This window comes from Xenia sp. Carnegie-2017, unplaced genomic scaffold (genome assembly GCF_021976095.1).
Source record: "Xenia sp. Carnegie-2017 unplaced genomic scaffold, XeniaSp_v1 HiC_scaffold_22, whole genome shotgun sequence".
Classification (NCBI taxonomy): domain Eukaryota; kingdom Metazoa; phylum Cnidaria; class Anthozoa; order Malacalcyonacea; family Xeniidae; genus Xenia; species Xenia sp. Carnegie-2017.
Genome location: NW_025813485.1, coordinates 3,207,370 through 3,231,160, shown reverse-complemented (window position 1 = coordinate 3,231,160; position 23,791 = coordinate 3,207,370). Strand labels below are relative to the sequence as shown.

The 23,791-nt window shown below is 33.5% G+C and overlaps 6 protein-coding genes across 9 annotated transcripts; 2 read left to right on the top strand and 4 right to left on the bottom strand.

Annotated features, from left to right (window-relative positions):
• Positions 1-1,153: 1,153 nt before the first annotated feature.
• LOC124445378 (uncharacterized protein CXorf65 homolog) lies at positions 1,154-5,418 on the bottom strand. 4 transcript variants are annotated; one of them, XM_046996103.1, is made up of 6 exons: positions 5,170-5,418; positions 4,790-4,876; positions 4,515-4,631; positions 4,117-4,191; positions 3,824-4,024; positions 1,154-1,476 (listed from the first exon to the last, which is right to left on the bottom strand). In XM_046996103.1, exons 1-5 carry the CDS (start codon positions 5,279-5,281, stop codon positions 3,831-3,833), a joined length of 585 nt encoding a protein of 194 aa, XP_046852059.1. In that variant the 5' UTR covers positions 5,282-5,418; the 3' UTR covers positions 1,154-1,476; positions 3,824-3,830. The 4 variants fall into 4 exon arrangements, with proteins under 4 accessions (XP_046852059.1, XP_046852056.1, XP_046852058.1 ...); XM_046996100.1 differs by lacking the exon at positions 1,154-1,476 and adding an exon at positions 2,399-2,977; XM_046996102.1 differs by lacking the exon at positions 1,154-1,476 and adding an exon at positions 3,471-3,671.
• A 162-nt stretch (positions 5,419-5,580) lies between these two features.
• Positions 5,581-7,292, top strand: LOC124445377 (RNA-binding protein 42-like). Its single transcript, XM_046996098.1, has 4 exons — positions 5,581-5,740; positions 5,832-6,499; positions 6,622-6,816; positions 6,886-7,292. Exons 1-4 carry the CDS (start codon positions 5,673-5,675, stop codon positions 6,996-6,998), a joined length of 1,044 nt encoding a protein of 347 aa, XP_046852054.1. The 5' UTR covers positions 5,581-5,672; the 3' UTR covers positions 6,999-7,292.
• Positions 7,163-9,031, bottom strand: LOC124445376 (leucine-rich repeat-containing protein 58-like). The gene is made up of 2 exons (XM_046996097.1): positions 8,490-9,031; positions 7,163-7,973 (listed from the first exon to the last, which is right to left on the bottom strand). Exons 1-2 carry the CDS (start codon positions 8,942-8,944, stop codon positions 7,370-7,372), a joined length of 1,059 nt encoding a protein of 352 aa, XP_046852053.1. The 5' UTR covers positions 8,945-9,031; the 3' UTR covers positions 7,163-7,369.
• Positions 9,032-9,302: 271 nt separating this feature from the next.
• On the top strand, positions 9,303-11,566 carry LOC124445372 (protein lin-9 homolog). The gene has a single exon (XM_046996093.1). It carries the CDS (start codon positions 9,854-9,856, stop codon positions 11,393-11,395), a length of 1,542 nt encoding a protein of 513 aa, XP_046852049.1. The 5' UTR covers positions 9,303-9,853; the 3' UTR covers positions 11,396-11,566.
• An 858-nt stretch (positions 11,567-12,424) lies between these two features.
• LOC124445380 (40S ribosomal protein S19-like) lies at positions 12,425-15,007 on the bottom strand. The gene is made up of 7 exons (XM_046996105.1): positions 14,900-15,007; positions 14,714-14,799; positions 13,275-13,375; positions 13,131-13,199; positions 12,886-13,000; positions 12,611-12,665; positions 12,425-12,499 (listed from the first exon to the last, which is right to left on the bottom strand). Exons 1-7 carry the CDS (start codon positions 14,990-14,992, stop codon positions 12,470-12,472), a joined length of 549 nt encoding a protein of 182 aa, XP_046852061.1. The 5' UTR covers positions 14,993-15,007; the 3' UTR covers positions 12,425-12,469.
• Positions 15,008-15,847: 840 nt separating this feature from the next.
• Positions 15,848-23,056, bottom strand: LOC124445373 (inosine-5'-monophosphate dehydrogenase 1-like). The gene is made up of 15 exons (XM_046996094.1): positions 22,824-23,056; positions 22,112-22,160; positions 21,967-22,042; positions 21,620-21,645; positions 21,344-21,530; positions 20,862-20,956; positions 20,417-20,504; positions 20,211-20,327; positions 19,298-19,424; positions 18,904-19,190; positions 18,651-18,737; positions 17,874-17,931; positions 17,615-17,758; positions 16,454-16,537; positions 15,848-16,264 (listed from the first exon to the last, which is right to left on the bottom strand). The coding sequence occupies exons 1-15, from the start codon at positions 22,910-22,912 to the stop codon at positions 16,243-16,245; spliced, it is 1,536 nt and encodes a 511-aa protein (XP_046852050.1). The 5' UTR covers positions 22,913-23,056; the 3' UTR covers positions 15,848-16,242.
• Between the last annotated feature and the right edge of the window lie 735 nt (positions 23,057-23,791).

Sequence of the window (23,791 nt, the reverse complement as noted above, 5' to 3'; positions counted from 1 at the left end):
GCTCTAGAGGTTTATAAAGACAAAGACATTGGGATTTTCTTTAAATCTTCTTTTTGTTCTTCAATTGTTCTTCTTTTAGCTTATGCTTGAATTTTTTCCTCATGTTTGCGATTATGTCGATGCTTATGTCACATGCTTCGTTGATTATCTTTGTTTTATCTTTTGTCGACGCCTGTTCTTGTCCTTACTTCAGTCGTGTGAACCAGGCTTAAGCATAATGAAATTATGAAGTGGCTAATGGCAAGCAGCAACTTAAAATCTAATTTAATTAATACAGAGCACCGACTTGCAAAGCGGAGTTTCCATGTTTTATTTTTTTTGCCATTAGTAAAACCGCCCAAGCATTTTCTTCTAGAATGCATAATGTTCAGGTGAATTATTTTAGAATATTGATTCTGTGCATTGTGTTTCCTTTGAATAGGCACAAAAATATTTGCTTCGTAGGTACATTTTCATTATATGTAGTTATTATACGGCTTGATGTGAAATATGTTTGGTCAAAAATGTTTTTGATTCCGTCAATAAGCAACGCTCTTAAATATTTTTATGCATAAAAGAATTTATAGGAGGTTACAAAAGAATTAGAAAAAGTATCAATGGCGGAGTTTACCAATAGTAAACTTCATCCTAATTGTCCGGAATGGGGGACTAATTGTGAGAAATACTAATTCTAAGACCAGAGAACCATCTAAAAGTGCAAATGCTAAGGTTTACTGTAAACGATGAAACAAATAGCTAGGAAGCTACGTCAACTTCACTACTTAATGTTTACTTTTTTTTATTTACTCGAAAAATCAAAAAGAAATTCGCACAAATGGAAATAGCGAATATTGAAATTTGTCGTCTTCAGCATCGTTTGAGTCTTGAAGTACAAATTCCGCTAGACGTTTACACCCGGGGTCATAAGTTTACTTCAGCTGTTGAAATTTTTTTCTTATGACGTCATCATTGCCTCTGTCTTTTATGCGTATCTAAAAACGCCATTACAAAACTCAAAATGCTCTGAAAAATTGCTGATTGCAAATGTTATGTATGATGTATACATTTACTTCCATTGCCCATTCGGGCAGCGATGCCGGCAAAGTTTTCATTTTCCTTTTGGGGTTGGGAGGGGAGAGGTTTGATGCGTAAACCTCCCAAAAAGACAATTATATGTTTCACATAAACTTTTAATATAACTAATATTTAATTGTAGCTACTAATGAACTTTTTGAAGAAAACCCTCTACCGTCCTGGCTGGTGCCACTGAATTTAGGGAATTAAAGGTTAATTTATTAAATTTAGTTGTGACACCTATCTTACATAGAATTATATTCAGAAAGAAATATAGAAAGAAAGTCCAAAAGAAATGCAAAAGAGCTACTTTCGTTTAAACAATCGTTCAAGGAAATAGTTATGTGATAGACGTTTTCCTTCAACAACGCAAGAGCTCCTGGAGGCAAATCTTGTTTGAGAAAACAGTGATGGAGCGCGATACTAAAGAAAGATCAGAACATTGTTTTATAATTATGAGTAAATATTTTTATTATGATTGTACGGGCGTAATTGGCAAGACATCTTGATACACCATTGTATACGGACTTTTTATGTGATAACAGAGCATACAAAAATTCGTAGCTAAATATGTGATCAATGTTGTAAAAACGCGGGAAGTTTGTCACACATTTACCCGCCAAAAAGTCTAACGACGCTTTTGATTGAATGAGCGAACAAATGTAAAATCAATCAATGGAAGTATGTAAACACACGTCTCAAAATTTAGCCAATCAAATTTCATGTGAGAAAAAAAGAATTGCTAAGTTGCATGTATTAACCAATGAGATACGAGATAAACAAACTAGAAATGCTAATCTGTGAACTGTCGCTGTCTACCGCGTGCTGTTTAAAGGGACAAACATTAACTGTGTAGCGTATAATTTTTCTCATTTAAAGAACTGCGCTGGTTTCTTTTGTTTGTGAATAAAGTGAAGTATTAATAGAAAAGTGTAGTACACTAATGATTAGAATGACGGAGGAAGCAATAAATAATTCGAGTTCCATTGAAATTTTTACAAAGCGCAAGAGAGCACGATCCGATTCATCAAGTAGCGTGAACTCAATTTCAAATAGTCTTCCAATTCAAAGAACATTGGAGTTGAATGGCGTGATAGAAGTGCTCAAAGAATATGAATATATGGAAGGCAATGACATTAGCTGTTGCATGTGTGGTAAGTAGAAATTTACTTTCTCTCTATATGTAGACAACACAATGTAGTTGAATCAACGCGTGATGTTCGCTCGATGTATTGTGTCTAGAATAGTTACCAATTAAGTGTGGAAACATTTTTTCTATCACTCACAACAATTGTATCCTCTATTGTGTGTCCCAACTGCGATATTCCAGTGATTGCCACAAACAAACTTTTGCAAGTTTAATAAATTTTTCAAATGTATATAATTTATTACGAATGGATCAAAACGTCATTTTACCAATTTAGTTACAATGTTGAAGAATTTTTAAAGAAATGAAATTACACAATGAAGAACACAAACCAACCAGTGACACAACTATAATTATATATCGTGTTTCAAGCAGCATACACTAAATAATATGTGCATGGCACATTGACACAAATCAACATTTTCATTGCTTACTGGTTACCAGCATTTTGATTAATATTTTCCTCGTTATTTCATGAAAATACACCGTGATTTTTGTTTAGCAATATTCAAAATTGCGTTCAAGTGAAGAGACCACTCCATAAATGCTAACAACTTTTATTCTACAGGTAAATCATACAAAGGTAAAGTGTGTTTTACCAAACATTTGTGGGAGCACAGCGTTTACTGGGAAAGATTTGATGGTGTAAAAAATCAAGAAAGAGTTCTTTCGATTCAGGCAGCCATAATTTTGTCTAATCCGTTTCTTGAGTTCCTGTTAGTTACATCGCCTAGCTCCCAAGAAAAGAAAAAGGAAGATGCGAGCACTAGCGAGCAACTATTGACAAAGAAAAGAAAGCGGTCGTCTGTTGGATTAAATGTTAAGCAAGACTAACCATTAGTGTGTTACATATTCTGTACATATCTTACTATATATATATATATATTATGGATTGTATACTTGTTACGTTTCTATTGAACCACAAAAGATTTCTTAGAAATCGAAATCAAAGCAAAATATTAATTATTTTAGAGATTACGTAAGGTGCTGTAAATCAAAGATGAAATATTAAAACCGACAAGAAGGTTTTGATAGTTTTGCTGATTGTATTGACAAAAGATTCGTGACATTGCTTCGAATGAATCAAGATAAGCCGATATAATTTAATGAAAAGAATTTAAGCAATGCACCAACGAACCTTCTGTCAACAAACACTTCCTGTAGATTACATTTTGTAGCAAAAGTTAATGTATAAAACGTCAAATTAAGAAAATAAAATTTCTGAAAAATAACATGGATGAAGTTAGAAGGTTTAAGATTAAGACATTGCTTTGCACGCTAAAAATTTCGTTTTATTCGTGATTTTTACTAGCTTTATTGAATTCGGACTATTTTATGTCAATTACGGAAATGCGGACTTCAAAATATCGAACTAGTTAGGTTTCTCATGTAGTCGTGTTCTGAATAAACTATTTTTTTCATGAATAAAGTAAATCTTAGAAGTAGTTTTGTCATCACCTTCAGAAACACCCTAAATAATTGGATCACATGGTTACTGTATATTTTTTAATTTACAAATATCATGAATTCAAATAAATTGAACAGAAAATCAGGAAATCTTTCATCCGGTGAACAACACTAAAAGTGCTCCTTAGAGCAACTTTGTTTACAATATGGACTTACTTAAATTTCATCTGGATTTTCTTTCTTTAGAGTGACTCCTACTTAAACGTCTGTTTGGTGGACCACGAGATTTACTAGCACTTGCAAGAAATGAATTTTTAGCTTTTGAAACAGCCTGATGTTTCTTCACATTGTTTGCCAAGGATGAATTTTTGGTGTGATTTTGTTTTGTACCCAGGTCACCACAGCTGGTGAGACGTTCTAAAACAGAAATAAGATAATCAAATGAAAAATCTTTTTATTACAAACATAAAAATTCATAGCTTTAAATGTAATCTTATGGTTCCACTTACCAATGAAAGATGTTGTAACAATAAAGATATCTTCAAGTAAAGGACTGTAGGTTATAGTGTCATTGATTGGGTTTTCTAATTTTAAAGGTAAATAAACAACAAATATTACAAGACAAAACCACAGACAAATATTGATGATTTCTGATGAAGGCAGAAATATCTTACAAAGGCAGCATATACTAGTCGGTTTTTACAAACCAAATGAGCAATCTGGTATTTTTATTGATTCATGAAGGTTGAAAGCCTTGAGTTATTTTATCAGAGGCTGAGGGTTAAACTTACATCAATACAATAGATGAATATGGATGTTTGATTAAAGAAAATATTTAATCATCAAAGTGAAGCAGAATTTCCATAATGAGCATTACTGATATTGATAATGACAAATATATACTCACTGTTTACCCTAACAAGTACAAGTGACTCTCGATTTTTTAAAAATTCTGTTGCATATGACTCTGGATGGCCTCTCAAGTACTTCAAATTTCCATTTTCATCAGATAAGTCAACCATTACTACAAAGTGTCAAAGCACATTGCACAAATTATTGTGAGTAAATAATTATGATTGTAAAGTTGACAAGTAGTATCTTTTTAAGAAAATTGATGGTGAAAATAAATCTACTATAAGGCGTCTTCATGAGCCATGCATCCAAACAAACATACTTAAATACCTTCTTTTCCATAGCTACATCTTCTTCTGATATCATCAAGAAGAACATTTGTCTTGCATTCCAGATTGCATAAAAGTTCTTCGCCATCTTAATAACATAACGTAAAGTAATAAATTTCGCTAGTTTGCTGATTCTATAAAGTAATATCTCCAATAAATACAACAATTATTGTTGCTCCCAGACAGCACTTTGGCTAGTAGGAATGGTATTAGCGTCGATTTTATAAAATGATCTTTCAAAATAATGCGCCCATTGCAAGCTTTGGTTTTGCAAATGGACTGATATCGATGAAGGTCTAATGGCAATTGGCACAACGATAAATGATTAATTAACTGTGATTATGATGATTCTTAAACATCAAAAATAAATGAAAAAATTACCTCCATATTTTACAGTGACAAACATTTGCGCAGAAAAGTAGAAATTATAAAAGGCTAAAGGAAAACCTTTCACCCCCTTGTTTATTATAATCCATAATACCATAGTAACCATATAGTAACTTATGCTCAATTTTTATATCCATATCTGTCCACCGATGACCATGAACTTGATAAATTTGCGAAAGGCTGCTTTCAAAAAATAGACCATTTAGAATTGATCACTACAGTAAGTGATTACTATACGTACTGCATAGTGCAGTGTACTTTTATTGAGCACATATAAAGCTACACCCGGTCATATAAAGCAAGTAATCGAAATTTGTATCAGATGTTCACAATAAATATTATTACGATATAAACTGTACTACAAAGATATGTAATTTGATTCCGCTTTCCATTAGCACACGCAGGCTCAGTTGTTGAACACAGTAAATAAAACTTGTTACTCAACAAATTGTCAATTGTTGCCAACTTGGATAGAAAAAATAGTGTTCTTTTCAACGATGGCAATGCTTAGGAATCGCCAAGGGGGACTTCAGACCCATCAAGAACTTGAAGATGAAATGTCCAGGTATTTCTAACAAAATAAATGTCTTTTCACTTATCGCTTTAGTACAAATAATTATAAAAGAAATTGGACTTTATTATATTATAAATTGTAGATTTGAAGAAGAAATTTCTGGTCATACGATTGATCGACCGATAATTGCTTCAAAACCATTTTATGAGGCAAATCAGACCATTCATGATGGACATGGAACAGCTGTAAGACACCACCCAGGCAACTTAGGTCATAATCAAGATCCCCAATTTATGTCGGGTTACCCCCCTGGTGGTGTGAATCGAGGAGATGGTGAGTTGCCTTTGACTCCACATCTAAGTGGATTTCCCTCTGCAAGTCAAAGCCAAAAACATCAAGTCAATATGCCTCCTCATGTACACCAAGAAGGGTTACAATCTCAACATCAACAACAACACATACAATCTCCTGCAGTCTCATATCATCCAGCTCCCAACCAGCAGTTTCCTGTTCAGCAAGTACCATTTCCAATACCACCAATGCCACCACAAATTCCATCTCATTTTCATTCCGGAATGCAACAAAATATAATTGGTGGTATGGTTCCATTGGTACCAATGCAGGTTCCTTCAAGACAAAAAGCACCTGTGGAGCATGTCAGTATCACACCTGAACAGAAAAGAGAATGGGAATCTGCCTATGGAAACAATGATATGGCTGGAGGGAAGGCCAAGAAAAAAGACAAAAAATTTGTCAGAGTTGCAGGAGGTGTAGTTTGGGAAGACACTTCACTTGCTGATTGGGATCCAAGTAAGTTTTTTGTACAAAGATCATCCTAGAAAGAAATTTATTTTTTTAACATAAAAAATAATCTGAAAGGAAATTGTTTCATAAAAGTAAATTTCAATTGTAAATAATTTTTATGTTACCAGATGATTTCAGAATATTTGTTGGTGATCTCGGGAATGAAGTGACAGATGATGCACTAACAAGAGCCTTTGCAAAGTATCCTTCCTTTCAAAAAGCTAAAGTTATAAGGGAAAAGAAAACTAACAAAACTAAAGGATATGGATTTGTTAGTTTCAAAGATTCTGGGGATTTCATTAAAGCAATGAGAGAAATGAATGGTAAAAAATGCTGTGACTTTTTTCTGCTTTGTTTATACACTTATATAAAGTATGCAATTATTTTTTCAGGCAAATATGTGGGCAATCGACCAATCAAACTTCGAAAAAGTTCATGGAAAGACAGAAGTATAGATGTTGTAAAAAAGAAAATGAAAGAAAAAAAGAAATTAGGTCTAAGATAACAACATACTTGTGGTGTTCTGCAATATGCCAGAGTTTTAGTGCTATATTGTAAACATTCATTATGTTTGTTATATTACTAATGTTTAACAAATTGTAAAATGTAAATCATAAAAGTGAAAAAATGTGGTTAGTTTTAATCACCAAACTGTAAATAGTTAATGGATTGGTTATGAAAATATTTTTTAATCAATTACAGAAATTTGGTCTTTTTAGGTGTGAGGAAAAAAGCATGATTTTTGCATAACCAACAAAAAGAAACTAAAGAAAAATAAAATATACTTTACATTTATGAATGTTGGCATGATATGACATTTAATGTACAATATTTTTGACAACTTTACTCTTATATTAAATAGAGTTAATTTATATGTTAGCCAAACAAAATTTTTTTCATCCAAGATGGTCCAACTTCAGAATCATCTTCGCTACTTGAATTACTAGAGCTTGATACGTCATCCCAATATTCATTCTCATGAAGAGAACATAAAAATTGCTCAAAGGGTAACCTATACTTTCCACAAAAATCAACAAACTTGACATGTCGAACACACGAATCAAAGAATACACCATAGCACTTGGGATTGACACATTTGTTAGCACTGTCAAGGTACTTCACAAGAAATGCTGGCAGGTTTTTATTAGAGTAGGGAATGTGTGCGTTTTTAATTTTCTTTCCAGCAAGTTCTTGAAGACTAGGAAATCTTGAGCATTGCGATCTCATAAATCTTATAACCAGGGGATTTCCACGTACACTGATCTCCTGTAGATTTTTCAATTTTATTATTCCACTAGGTAAAACAGTTAAGTTATTGTTATGCAAACTCAACGACTCAAGTTTATGTAGTTTTGCCAGTTCATTTGGTAATATGTCAATGTCATTGTCAGATAAATTTAGAAACTTGAGATTTGTTAACTTTCCTATTTCCACAGGTAATTCTTTTAATTTATTTCCACCAAGATACAAGTATTCCAAACTAAATAACATAGAGAAAGGGAAGTTAATTTAAGCAGTTAATGATACAATCAAGAAAGCTTAATTATCATGCCTAGAGATGTTTGACCTTGATAAGAGCCTCTTTGAAGAATGTGACACATTTTTACAAGATCTCAAGAGCACCAAACAAGTTATGTCAATAGAAATCATCAGTTGTACAATCAAAGATTCACTAAATCCGAATTGGTGTACACTTGTAAATTGCACATATGTGGAAATTTTATCAATTTTTCATTAACTGCAACTTTGACAATGTAAATCACATATTTCCTAAATAGGCAACCATAACCTAATGTGATTCCAGGTGTGCTTGTGCCATATTCTGCTCACTAAAATAGAAGCACAATCATGCGGCACAGATAGTAAAGTATTAAAGAATTTTTATGTATCAATTCTTCAGCTATAAAAAATATTGGAACATCACGAGTAATAGTGATATTTCTCAATACATCACAATGTACTTTAAACAACAATAAACAAATGATGGCTACAATACCTAGACAGCATTGCTAGGTCTTTTGGTATTTGAGTGATAGAGTTCCCTCCCAAATGGAGTTCTTTTAAACGACACAAATCTAGTACTTCAAGTGGAAAGTTTTCAAATTTGTTTCCACTAATATTTAAGATTTCCAAACATCGAACTGAAGTGATGCATTGTGGCAACTCAAAAAGAGCGTTGTTTCTGAGAAACAATCTTTTAAGTTTATTCAGCTTACAGAGTCCACATGGAAGACATTCAAGTTGATTTGAAGAAATATCTAGTGTTTCAAGGCTATGAAAGGAGGATAAATCACCACCAGAAAAACATTTCATTTGGTTGCCACTTAGATCAAGATAGGTACACAAGTCCACACGAAACTGTGATTGTAAACAAGTAGGGAAATTATCGATACCCTGACATGAAAGATCCACAAGATTTTCTTCTTTCTTCGACCGCTTGTAATTCATCATATGCAATCTTTTGTACCAGTACAACTATATTATAAGAGATCACAACGTTTCTTTATAGCACAAAGAGAAAATTATATTTGCCTGATTGGGAAATTCCGAGTTTTACACACAGGCCAAAGTGCAAACTACGTCATCAAAGGTGAGGTAAGGAAAGAGGAGGCGTCACCAACGTCAATCATCATCGGCTGCGCAACAAATGAAAAAATAGATAAAAATAGATTTGTCTTCTTGCAGTTAGTGTGTGGAAAATGAAAACCTACTAAAGGTGCTAATGCACTAAAAATCTCGATCACGCTTCCATATAATGTTTTGTAGATTTTTAACAGTGTCCACAATTTTTTGCAAAGCTTTGAATGTTTTGTTCATTAATGTCTTGTACAAGCAAAAATTCACTACCTTTGAAATGTATTAATATGCTCATTAATTGTATTATAACAATACTGCTTTTTTGTACAGCTATTGTGGTTGACATGTAGAAGGTGTTGTATTCCAACACCTGAACAGAAACACGTCAGATGCGTTTGTTGAGCACCAAAGACTGAGAGAGGGGGGCTTGAATAGAAAAAGAATGTATATTGGACAAGGCGTTTATTAGAGAGCATTTGCCAGAATAAACTTGAAAAGTAATAGTCATTGTAAATAAACAAGTCAGTCTATAGCTTGTATTTTAAGTTTTTTAACCTACCTGACTGCTTGTGAAATTAACAGTGGAAACATGTGAAATCAACTATGGAAACCATGACGTTGCTATCTTTTAGTTTGGTCTGCGCATGGCCAGAATTTTACACGTCCAGAAACCGCCATCTTTGAAATTTTTGTGAAGTAATAAATTGTGTTCTTCGGTGAAATTGAATAGGTTAAAAATATTATTAGAAAGTAAAAATAGTTAATGTTGAATTTTATGAAGAAATGGAAAGCGATGATTCTGTTGCACTGGAGTCATCCGCGCAAGCTCTGGTTAGTTTGAGAGGGAATCAACCCTCTCTGCGAACATCTTATGGAAGCGAAACACAAACAGTGGATGGTCTACACTTAACAGATTATACGATGACCGCAGTATCGTTCGGTTCTCCGCGAAGAAAATCACGGAGACCAGTGAAGCTTGAAAGTTACACTTTTATAGGTTCTCCGAGTAAACAAACAGCCACAGAGCTGATGTCTAAATTAAAAAATTTGTTGAAGCTACCAAAGGCCTTCAAATGGTGCTATTTTGAATGGTTTTATTCTAGTATTGATAGATCGCTCTTACTAACTGATAATGATTTTTATGTGTGCATCAAGGAGCATTTTCCAAATTTAAACGTTAAGAAACTGCGTAGGATCGAGTGGAGAGAAGTAAGAAGGTTGATGGGTAAGCCACGTCGGTGTTCACAATCATTTTTTAACGAAGAAAGATCTGCGCTAGAGGATAAAAGGCAGAAAATTCGTCTTCTTCAGCAAAGGAAAGTGACTGAATTATCAAAATTCAAAGATCTACCAAAGGAAATCCCAGTGCCTCTAGTGATTGGCACTAAAGTTTCAGCTCGGTTACACAAACCTCTTAGTGGTATTTATACTGGTCAAATTGATGCTGTTGACAGCACTGCATCAACTTATAGGGTAAAATTTGATATCCCAGAACTTGGGACTCAGTCAGTCATGGACATTGACATTCAAAGCAATGAAGAGGAAGAAACAATGCCAATTTCGTCTTTTGAATTAAAAGAACGTCCAAGGCTTGCTAACTTTTCTCATATAAATTCTGTTAGACATAAACTGCCTGCGATTCCAGACTCATTAGTAAACAAATCGCCAACTAGAGCTCAACTACAGGAGGTACTAGAAAAGGGTAATCATACAGTGGGTGGTTTTCCAATCAAGTTTCTTGCTCTTGTGACCAGATTATCCAAAGTTTTAACTTCAAAAAGAGAATTTGTTGACAAATTAAAAAACTTTAACAGTGATGCTGAAAAACTTAAATCTTACCAGATACCCATAGAGCGTGATTTTCAACGAAAATATGCTGAGGTAGTCTTAGAGCTAGAAAGACTTAACACAGAACTTAACAAATATTTGATGCAAGTCAATGAGTATTGTGAAACAATGAATTCACAGCAAGAAGGGCAGTGTTCAGATCGGTCTGATGGATTACAGAAGTCACCAAAAAAGCTGGCCAAGTTTATGGTTGACCAATTATCTTGTGAAATCGATCAAGATGTACAAAGTGGCTCCACTCTTCGCTTGATTTCTGGACTAACATCATTATTATTCCAGGTGAAGGTGCTGGCAGAAAGTGACCTTAATTCTTTTGAATTAAAAGGTCTTGTTGACAGTCTTCAAGACTTGAAGAAAATGATTGACCCTGTCAATGCCAGCTCATTTCAAAACAATGTAGAGATACATATTGCACACATACAATCAGGACTTAGCCAAATGGGAAACTTAAAAGCTTTCTCAACAAATCCCTTTTAACTGTTTTTGTTTTGCTTATCAAAAATGATCAAGAAACCTTACAAAAACCACATGCTTTGCTATTATAAAGGATTTTAGTTATAGTAGTGATTTAGCAAAATGTTTTTAACCACACAAGTACCCTTTATACCCCAGTAAATTAAATATTTAAATAAATAACAAATTCCATTATGTTTTTGTAGCATGTCATAGTGTGCTGTTTTTTGAATGACCAAATTTTGTCAATTTATAATACAGTAAATTCCATACTTGATTTTTAGAATTTTTGGTCATACTATTTATAAATTTTAAAATACTAGCACTTGTAAGTCTATGAGGGTCACGTGTTGGGCAGTGTGCGAATTAACGGTGTGCAATGTGCAATTTGCACATCGTTTTAGCTAAAATGAAAACAATTGCACATCACTATTTCAAACGATGTGCAAAAATACGCGGTTTTAACGAAACACTGTCGTAAATCATATGAATTTGTTCACGTTTAAAAATATTAATTTAGCAATTAGCGCTATATAATAATTAACGTAATATCAATTTGATTATGCTCTAAAGAAACACTTTTGTCAAAAAAATTGCACATCGTTTTTTCTGAACTAATTCGCACACTGGTGTTGGGATCCTAGGTACCCATGCTAGCAGTAGTCAAGGGAACCTATGCATACTTGAAATAATGACGTTTGTGAGCAATTGGGTTTGAATGAATAAGAATAAAGGAGTGGTGTAGTTGACTAGTTCACACTATGACAGTAGAGTAGGCAAGGCTAAGTGCAAAAGGATGAAAAACCTGTAAACCACAAATGCATGATGGGTTACAACAAACAAAAACGAAATGCATACTTCAACCTTTTCTCTCTAATTTCCCTAGATTATGCCATATACTAGAGAAATTATACATTGTGCACCATAATTGTTATGATGCACAAAATTTATCAATATCAACTCCAGAAAGTCTATACTAAGGAATGCAATTTGTTGGCAAAACAAATTGAAGATGTTAAAAGACATAGAAGTTTTGAGCAAAAGATAGACAAGTTTCAAGAGCAAAAACTATTTATTTTCATGTTTCTTCAACCAAAATTATGACTTATTTTCAGCAGCATGAACAATCTATAAAATGTAAATTCAAAAAATTATTCACACTTTAAAAGTTAGATAGTTATATCTGTTGCAAATAGCAAAAATGTAAAAAGCAAGCCAAATCCAAAAATGACAACTTACTTGTCCAGCAATAAGATCAAGATCTTTGCGTCCAAGAGAAGTTATTTTTCGTCCCCTAAAAAGTTTAATTTTTTCAGGATAAGCAGTATAAATTTATTACACAAAAATATAAATGTATGGCAAGCAGTATCTGTCTGAAAAAGTCGACCTGTTCAAACATACTAATAGAAAGAATTGTAATAATTCTAAATAATAATAAAAAATAATGATAGATAAAAAGAAAAATAATAGCAAATTGACTATTGATACCAACGATAATAACATTAACATAATACCCATTTGGATGTTGTTCAACTAAATTAAGTTGTTCCAAAGACTGCAAAACTTTGCGGGCAACAGATGAAGAAGCTTTTTCAAAATGACAAGGTTTTGAACCTCGTCGCTTTCTTCCTAAAAATTCCAAAATTTAGTAATTATAACAGCGATACACAAATTTCTTAATACCAACTTTAATTGTACAAAATCAATGAAGTTTTCCTGCAATCTGCTGAAAAAGGTCTACATAAAATTTGTGTTTTACCTCCATAAATTTTGGTCATTGCACCAACTCCAACACCACCTCTAAGGTACACATGTCGAAGAATAGAAGCTAAAATACCAAAGGATTACAGTTATTAACTAATAACATACTAAATAAATTATTATAAGAATTGCAGAGACAGACCTGCCCTAGTATAGAACCAATCTGGATCATATGGAGCAAGCTCTTTCCTTTTTGCTGTTTTTACAAGATCAACCCAATCTGGAATCTTAAGCTTCCCTTGCCTAAAAGGTTTTACGAAAAGTTACATCACTTAAAAATCCTAATCAAAAACTGAATTTCCTTCTTTATAAAGCTAGCAACAATTCATAGAAGTTATACTTTCTCAACATGTGTCTGTATTGCAAATAATGTTACAACAAAAGATAAACAATGGTTTCAGAATATGAAATGATATTTACACATTTGGCTTATCATAAATAATTGATTGTATATTTCTGATATTGTATTTAGTATAGATTTCTAAACACTGCTTCAATGGTGTGCAGAGCAAGACTGGAAAGTATGTACCGTGCACCAAAGATCTCGGGTGTACAATTTTGATGAGAAAACAGTCATTTATGAATGCAAATTTTTAAAACTCAGGTGCACAGTTTTTGAACTTTCCAGAGTTGAGGACCTGTGTTCAAACAGCAATTGAACATATCAATCAATGTTTATTGAATGCATTAGAAACTAATGAAAAAAAATGTGTAAACTCAGAGTATGTCTAAAAATATTTGAGTTGTGGTTTAAATGACTACATGTATAATACAACATAAATGTTTTTGTACTGTCATGTTCATGGAAAGTTTGGTGTGCTGGTGTGAAAATCAATCTTTCTCCTTCAATTGTGAAAACAAAAACATGAATGTTGTTATACCATGGATATTTATTGCAAACCTGTGGTTTCTACGAATCATTTAACAAAAAGAAAATGAATAAAATCTGCTTTATAAAAGTAGTTCGAATGTCCAATACCAAATATTTCATTCCTCTATGAAATAAGTTTCTTAAGCACTCACACAAATTTTAATGGCATTTATATTAGGAAAATGGAACATCCAAGGTGAAATGGACACACTTTTCATTCATATATGGTAATCAAATTGCACTTTCTCAATACAAGCACACCATGAAGTCTTAATTGTCTCATCCTGACTATTCCTATTTACCTTTGCTACTCACTCACATACCAGACTAAAAAGTTTGAGAATACGAGGCATTTATGCATGCAAATTTCGAGTCCTGGGTGCACAGTATACAAGCTTTTGAGTTTAGCTCACACGTAAGGCTAAAAATTCAGTATTATTGACTCTTCTTATTTATGAATTGTGGCCATAGAAGTTGTATTACACAAATGAAGGCAAAGTTAAGGAATACCCTGTCATATAACCACCAGTCATGATATGCTGTACACCACTACATTAGATTAAGGTAAATTTAAAGATACAGTTTAGAATCAAGATTAGCTAGTAGCCTAGTATAAGCTTGTGTCATGACGTTCCAAAATTTCACCCACAACAACTTTAATTCATAAAACATTGCACAAAAATAAGTAAAATCTACAAAAAAACATTAACCTCTTTAGATGGGCTGCGAATGCCTTTACAAAATCATGTGGATTCACATCTTTTACAGTTACGCCATGACCACGTCCGGAAGACATCTACAAATATGAATTTTCTTTTACAATCCCACAGTATTTAATATGGACACTGAGCAAATTGTAAGACATAATAAGCACGTGTTATAAAACCACTCTTTACCTTGAACACAAGAAAGAAAAGACCAACGAACACCCGTATACTATTTATCAAGGGCTTTGATCGTACCCAGACTTCCACATGAATATTACTCATCAGGCATGCGCATTCGCGGAATTGTTCGAATCGTAACAACTTTTAGCAATATCATTTATCCTAGTGACGTAGCCAGTTTTGGTCAGGCTATTTAGATTTTATAACGGTCATACAACTGGGCTGCGCACTTATTTACGTACTTCTCTGAACTTTGGAGAATGCGGCATTTATTCGAAGTATTTTTATGCATTACATGATTTGGCTACATTTTTAAGCAGGATGCATTTCCGGTCGCAACCTCTGTCGCCTTTTACGACATGCAGAGGATACAGTGAGTGACAGCAAAACAAGTGGAAAGGCTAAAAGTAGCAGAAGTAATGGTCAGATGGGCACTTGGAGTAACGAGAAAAGACATAATAAGGTACATTCGTGGCACTGCAAAAATCACGAGAATTTGACAGAAATTAAAACAGAAAAGGCTGAAGTGGTTTGGACATATTAAGAGGAGAAAAAAGTATTATTTGGGAAAAAACGGCAGTGCCAGTACAGAGAAGAGGAGGAAGGCCTGCAGGAGGTGGATGGATGTAATGAGGGATGATATGAGGAACATGGGAGTAATAAAGATCATGTGATGGACAGATCATATTGGAGAAAAAACCGCGCTGTGGCGACCCCGAATAAGGGAGCAGCCAAAAGAAGATCATTGTTATTAAATAAGTCACTTGTGTTCATTCATTGGAAGAAAGCGTTACCAAAAACCTGTTTATCAGTGGTCCTCTCAAATTATCGGGGGTGGGGTGGCGGTGGGGGTCAATGTCTCCTCTAACATGTCGCGGTAAAGGACGTCATAGGACAAACGTACGTAGAAGTTATGATTGCTTTAAACAATCAAAAAAGTTCACACAATGTAAAGAATTTAAGTGTGTTAAAACAATTATTTTAACAAAAAAAAAGCAACAAACAAAACAAAACAAAACTGGTTGAATACAGGCAGCCTATTTTCAGACTCCTTAACTTCTACACAAAAATTAGGCAACATAGACAACCCAATACAGCTTAAAAACTTACTGTGGAAGAACTACTGAAACTAGTAAATTCTTCGTGCTTTTTGAAAATTGTTTTTGATGAATGAATAAATTCGGCGATTGTTCATTTCACACAACGTTGAAGATTTTATAAATGATGCAAATTTTGTACATTCGCAGACAAGTACCATCATGATGTACCATCCGTAACATTAAATTAACTTATATGTTCCTGCTTGTACACATAACATTTCAATTATTATATGCATTCCCGACACCAAACACCTAGAACAACCGCTTCTCATACCTGAAATGATCACAGATACACCACAGTAAATTCAGTATTGTGAGTTATTAAGCTTCATCACATACATATTAAAAACATTTTCATTCTTCTGTGACGTTATTGCAGTGGTTTTCGTGAAAAAAACCTTTGCCTAGCTGTTGTCTTAAATCATGGCATAAATGAATTTCAATTTTCAAAATACGAACTTACGAATGTAATCCATGGACGCCACCTTCAATTTGACCGGATACCGTCCTTTTTTCAAACCTTGTTTCACCTTTGTAAGTCATGTTTCTATAGAGGTATAATGCTCACATCTTTATCGTAATTTACAGACCTTCTCTTAAAAATGAGATTTACAGAAAATAAAGAGATGCAAAAAATCCAGAAAACAGTCGGGGATCGGGTTATCTCTCACACTGCTTAGAATTATAGCAATTTTGTAACATGAACAGTACCTACCCCTCACATAAAAGATATGCGTCTACATAATTCAGTGCGTTAGTCTTTCTAGTGACTAAAACAACTCTGTTATGCAACTATGTTTCGACAGTAAATAATGAGGGCAACAGCCATAATTCATTTACAAGCAACATGACACTCCAAACAATGCCAACGGTTATAAAGCATTTTCACTCATTCCCAGGGATGAACATCACAACTGAGGATGCCGCCATATTGGTATTACAAACAAAAGAACTTCATTACTCTTTACAATTGGTACACAACATGGTGGCTATAATTGACGTCAGATACAATTGGTACCCAACATGGTGGCTATAATTGACGTCAGATACAATTGGTACACAACATGGTGGCTATAATTGACGTCAGATACAATTGGTACACAACATGGTGGCTATAATTGACGTCAGATACAATTGGTACACAACATGGTGGCTATAATTGACGTCAGACACAATTGGTACACAACATTGTGGCTATAATTGACGTCAGAGACAATTGGTACAAAACATGGTGGCTATGATTGACGTCAGATACAATTGGTACACAACATGGTGGCTATGATTGACGTCAGAGACAATTGGTACACAACATGGTGGCTATGATTGACGTCAGAGACAATTGATACACAACATGGTGGCTATGATTAATATCAAATGCTTTTTACAATTGGTACACAACATGGTGAATATGATTGACGTGAGATACAAACATTCTATGATTTCATGTTTTACAATATGCGAAATTGATCTCTGATCCAATCTCTAAGAATGAGTGTACTGTAAGAATGAGGTTTCATGAACGATTTCGTGTATTTGTAAAACACGGAATTATTACCATTGAAACAACATCTGTCGTCTTAACCACATCGTAACGATACTGATGTAAAGCTAACAAACAGCTCACCTTAATTTCTTCAAACTACATGCTCCAATATCTTGACAACCTTGTTGTATACCCGTTATAAGATAAGGCACAAATCTATGAATAGTTCCTTTGTCTATAACCGAACCAGAAACACCTTGCGCTACTTTGATTCTAGCACTTTCACTGCAAAGAAACAAACGTCTTGTAAAGTGTTTGATAACAGGAAATTGCTAAGTAAAAAGCAGGCAAATTTACGGAGAACAAATCTAACCAACAAGTAAGATAAGTGGTAATTTACCTAAAATATCTAGCCTGACTAGATTTATTTACGTCCATTGCATTTAATGATCCCATTCCTAATAATAGACAAAAACCAAGTTATGAATTAGAAAAATTAAAATATTACTACGTACATTACAATGAATGAAGAAAAAATTATTTAAATGAATGAAAAAATTTACTGTAACTATAAAAAGCACAATGAAGACACATAACAGTAAAAGATAAGATCATACTGTTGTTCTATAATGAATATCAGTTCTCATTTTCAGAGATCCCAACAGTTCACTAAAATGGAACTATTTAATGCATTTCCACGTTGAACGAAACACAACGAAATATAGAAATAGAAACAAGAACCGTTTTGGAATATGAAGCTAAGCAATGACTAATTACGGTGAAATAAGATTCCAGTTGTTATGGCAGTTATTTTACAAGACAATTTTTCAATACTTCTATATTTTAATTTAGTGTATACTACTATTTCATTTTATACAATGCATGATATTCCTGCACTATGGTTGGCTACACGAGAGTATTTTAAAGTCTAAGGAAGTTAGAATACGACACGTTCTTATGAATTACAAATAAACAATCTCATTTTAATTTCTTAAAAATTCTTAATGTACAACACAGGCGTCGCATGCATTTATGCAAACTTACTATTTCTTCAGTTACAAAAGTATTTCTTGAACCGTGGATTTCAGAATAATGACAGTCCATCACCTTCTGGTTATAACTTATATAAAATCTGACCAAATAACGTAAAGTTTCTTTATTATGTAAATGCACCTACCTCTATACTTCTTTAATCGAACACCGTCAGCAAAATAATATTCTCCTGGTGCTTCTGATGTACCAGCAAGAAGCGATCCCATCATTACTATTGAACAAAAATGAATAAAGAAATTTAAAATACTTAGCTTTAGCAAAAATCTGCAGTCAAGCCTAATAAAAAAGGTTAAAATTACTTTTTGAAGCTGTTGTTTCTAGCTATGTAATCCTTTCACTGCAACAGCTATCTAGAAATTAGAAAACTCATTTCCTACCTGTTGAAGCTCCTAGTGCTAATGCTTTTGTTATAAAACCAACAGAGGAAATACCGCCATCTGCCACAATCGGCACACCAAATTCTTTGGCGTAATTTGCAACTTTATAAACTGCTGTTCCTTGAGATCTACCAACAGCCATAACTTCTTGTGTTATACAAATAGATCCACTACCCATACCAACCCGTAAACCATCAACACCAGCTTCTATTAAGTTTTTAGCTTGCGCAACAGTTACAACGTTACCGCCAATAATCTGTAGACCAGGAAAATTGAACTTCAGATATCTTCAACAAAAAAAAGCATAATTATAAAATTTTATCGATGCTCTTCTGTCTTTTTATTAATGAGGTTGATTAAAAGTTTAAATTATTCAAGTTTTTATAATATTTACTTAAGCATTTGTAATTGAAAGGTCGAGTTGCCTTGCGAAGAATCTAAGATTATGACATCAACTCCAGCATCAACCAGAGCTTTCACTCTTTCTTTATCTTCATCACGAGTACTCACAGCGGCACCAACTACAATGTTTAAAAGAAATAGATAACTAGTTTCGTTCTCACGAGATCAACATTTTCTTCGACAAGGCCTTCGACAGGTAGGCTGCGAAATTTATAATCATCTCAACGGCAAACGACCGTGAATAATAAGTAAGTTTAAGAATACCAAGGCCAAACTGGCCCATTAATGCATGTATATTGTATACAAGCTAAAGCATACTAGTAGGGTAGCCAATCAGAATGCACACTACGTGTAAAGTAGTATATGTTAACATAATATATGATATGATATTATGTAAGATACATGATTAATTATACAATAATAGTTAAATTAACTGATCAGAAAGTGAATAATTTGAAAAACATTTAAGATATACTTCATGAAAAAACATTGAAAATACTTTGGGTTATGCATAGTTAACATAAAGATCAGGAAAGTGATCATATTTACTGCCGATCAACATATGACCAAATATGCAAAACAGCCACGTAAATACACGACGATGTAAAAAAAACATGTAATTTAAAGGCAATGTAAAAAAGCCATGTAAATTTGACAGCAATGTAAAAAAGCTATGTAAATTTTGATAGCAATGTAAAAAAGCCAAGTAAATTTTGATGACAATGTAAAAAAGCCATGTAAATTTTGACAGCAATGTAAAAAAGCCATGTAAATTTTGACAGCATTATACATTGCAACTCCAAGATGTCATTTAAAAAAGAACTCAATCACTCAAACAAAGATTAAATGTAGCCATACACACACTTAACAAAACACAACATTATATATAATGTATTTATTGATACCAAGAAGTTGTTGTGAGTTATCTTTGGATGCTAGAGGATATTCACGACTTTTCTTCAAATCCGATCTTGCAATAAGAGAAACAAGTTCGTCTTGATCATTTACAATTGGTAATTTCCCTGCCAATTAAAATATATTTTACATTGCTAAATTAATACATCATGATGAAACAAGACATTATATTTAATGTATCTGATGAAGTAAAAACCTTTTTTGCTTTCCTGGAGGATTTTATTAGCTTCAGTCAGTGTACAACCAGCTTTTGCCACAACCAATCTATTTCTTGGAGTCATCACCTGATTTCAAAGACAACAAAACTAAGTCATTAATTTCTTTTTTTTAATTATTACAATTAATACTATAGCTTTCAAATGAGTTTGGAAAAAGGTAATTTGCACACATCAGTCACATGAGAAGTTGGAGGCAGAACAACTTGATTTGAATTTTGTTTTGAAATAAGCAACACTATGTAACAACATACAAATAGTTAAGATTTAAGATTAGTTTCCTTAATATTTACCTTTATTACCCCGGATGTTAATCCAGGATTATAAACAGGATTTCATAGTCATTAGAGAGATTGTCATCTATATCCATGTCGTTGCATTTTGCACTCAAAAATTATAGAACAAAAAATAATTAAGGTTATTTACCTGAGTTACGGGCATTGACAAACTGTTGCTGTTAAGAAAATCCACATCACGATGTGTAACAATACCTAACATTACACTACCCATTGAACCATTTTCTAAAACATAGAAAATGTATGGCTGTATATAGTATTCAACAAATGGATGGACCCATTTTCAACATATTATCTTTGTTCTGGAATGATAACAGACATTATCTACTTGTAAACTTTCTTAATTTGTATTAAGAAGCAGTCCTTATGTATAGTGAACAAATAGAAAATTCCTTAACCTAAGTATAAGTAGATTGAATCACTCTGTATGACAAAGTGCTAAGTATGTAACACCTTGTAGGTAAATGAATTAGGTCTACAACAGGACTACAACAAGTATCAGTTGAATTGCAATAAACAAATCAACCATTCTTAGCAGCATCAGATGAACTTCCACAATGAGAATCATTCTGAAAAAGTTGAAAAAAATTTGTAGCATGTTTTCCATCTCACCAGTAACAGGTATTCCAGAAAATCCCTGGTTTTCTTTTATCTCAAATATATCTCTAACAAGAGCATTCGGACCAACAACGACAGGATCAATGATAAATCCTTGTTCAAATCTTTTAACTTTGCGAACTTCATTAGCTTGATTTTCAATTGAACAGTTATGATGTATAATGCCAATACCACCTTGCAGCTAACACATACAAAAATACCATTATCATTAAACTTGGACTTAAATATAACATTATGTTGGAGTGGTGTTATTTTGGTAATATTACTTACCGCCATAGCAATGGCCATTCTGGACTCTGCAGTGAAGTAAAAAATACAACAAATATTAAGTGTTCTTAAGCATAAAATTATGTCAAACAGTGAATAACACTCAACTTTACATAACAAGAACTAGGAATGGCCAGGTTTTAAACTACATTATCAAAATCAGAATGCATATCGTTGATTTTAACTATAATTCATGTCTTTTACTTTAGAAAACGATTAGAATAGCTGTATTATATTTATTTGCTAAATGCAAAAAATACAAGATTGATGTAGAATCAACAAAAATGCAAGCTAGTTCATATTTCATTCATTATTGGATCAATGATCATTATAGAAATTATTTCTTTTACCAGTAACAGTATCCATTGGTGAGCTAACTAATGGAGTTTTAAGAGTTATTTTCTTTGTCAATGAAGAAGTTAAATCCTAAAAAAAAGATACATGTATTTTGATGCACATTCAATGCAGAAGTCATAAAAAGCATGGTATACCCACCACTTTATCTGGTGTAAAATCAATGTAGCCAGGTAAAATGATGAAATCACTAAATTAATGAAAAGATTTGTTAATTTTATAAGAAATAGAATACAGTTGACCATATAATTGGGCCAAGCAATAGTGCAACCTTGGCAAGCAGTGGTGTAGCCAGCCCGCAAAGTTGGTCCGGCTATGTTAATTTTTCTGTGTTTACTCACTGTTAAAACAACAGATTTCTGAATTTCTGATTTCTACATTGAATAATGTAAATGATCTGAAATTTACATAGCAGGGCCAAACTTGCAGGCTGGCTACGCCACTGTTGGCAAGTTGCATCTAATTTTAAAATCCAGGTAAGTTGTTCGCCAGTCAATATAATATGATTAACAAATCTCAATTTTTACTTCACTAACTTTTTAAAGAAGACAATGAACAGTATTTTTTATGACAAACAAAAAAACGTCAAACATTAACTCCAAATTTGCTTGCATACCTAAACCCATCTTTCGTTTAATTATATTATAGTCAAACAATACAAAAAGTTAGTAAAATGCGCAGTGGAGCCATTTTTTGATGTTCTTAGTCATCATTGTCAAATTCATAATTGCCATTAATCTTCATATCTCAGTACAGTGTGCTTATTGGCAATTAAAACATTTACCAACATCTGGATTCAAGAATAGCTTATAAATCTGCGACAGTAGGAAATATTTTTTACGCAAAGACTTACTTATATGTAATTCCTTGTCCAGACTGAAAAAGTTGTTTCGCTGACATACCATCTTCGAATTCGCTCGTTTCTGGAACTGTATGAGCCATTTCTAGATAAATATAGTTCTCATACACAGGAATACGATGTACAACAATACTCGATTATTACAAGTTGAGAACCAGCTAATTTATAACGTGCGCAAAGCGCATATGTACACATGTAAAGTTTGGATGGTTTCATTGAGTAACGAATACTTGGGGATGGGAGGGGGGTGTGAAAATAATTTTTTAAACATTGCATTCGCGATCTTGCATTGCATAGTGCACGGTGTTGAAGAAGCAGTAAAATTAGAGGACATCTAATACATTGATAACAATGAATAATTAGAGTTATGAGAAAGCAATGTGAAACCTAGCCAGCATCGTTGACTATATACTTGTATATAATATAATAATATAAATAGTCTGCGGATGCAGGCTAATAGAGACCTGGCTCTGTCGAGTTGGCACCGGGCTATTACCTGCAAATGCGTTTTCTCTGCGGTTTCAGTGCAGCAATCAGATCGGTTGTCACCAGTGCTGTAGAACTAAATCTATCAGTCTGGGGGCCCTCTTGACGAAGCTGAAGCCATGAAATTATGAAAAATTACCCATTTCAAAGGTAGAAGGGGACTCCTCCCCCCCCCCGCCGCCACTTCTACAGCACTGGTTGTCAGATTGGCTTCCACTGCAAGTATATTTTCTCTCCCGGTACCAGTGCACCAACTCTGTTGGCACCATTGAACTAAAATACATGGAACGCTGCCTGTAATAGAAAAGTCTAATACATTCTTAAAGCCAAATTTTACACCCAGACACGCGTGTGTAGTCAATCAATTTTCAGAACTCGAAACGCTACACACGCGTGTCTGGGTGTAAGATTTGGTTTCAATTTTTTGCTTTAGGTAGCGTTCCATGTATTTTAGTTCATTGGTTGGCACTGCAAAC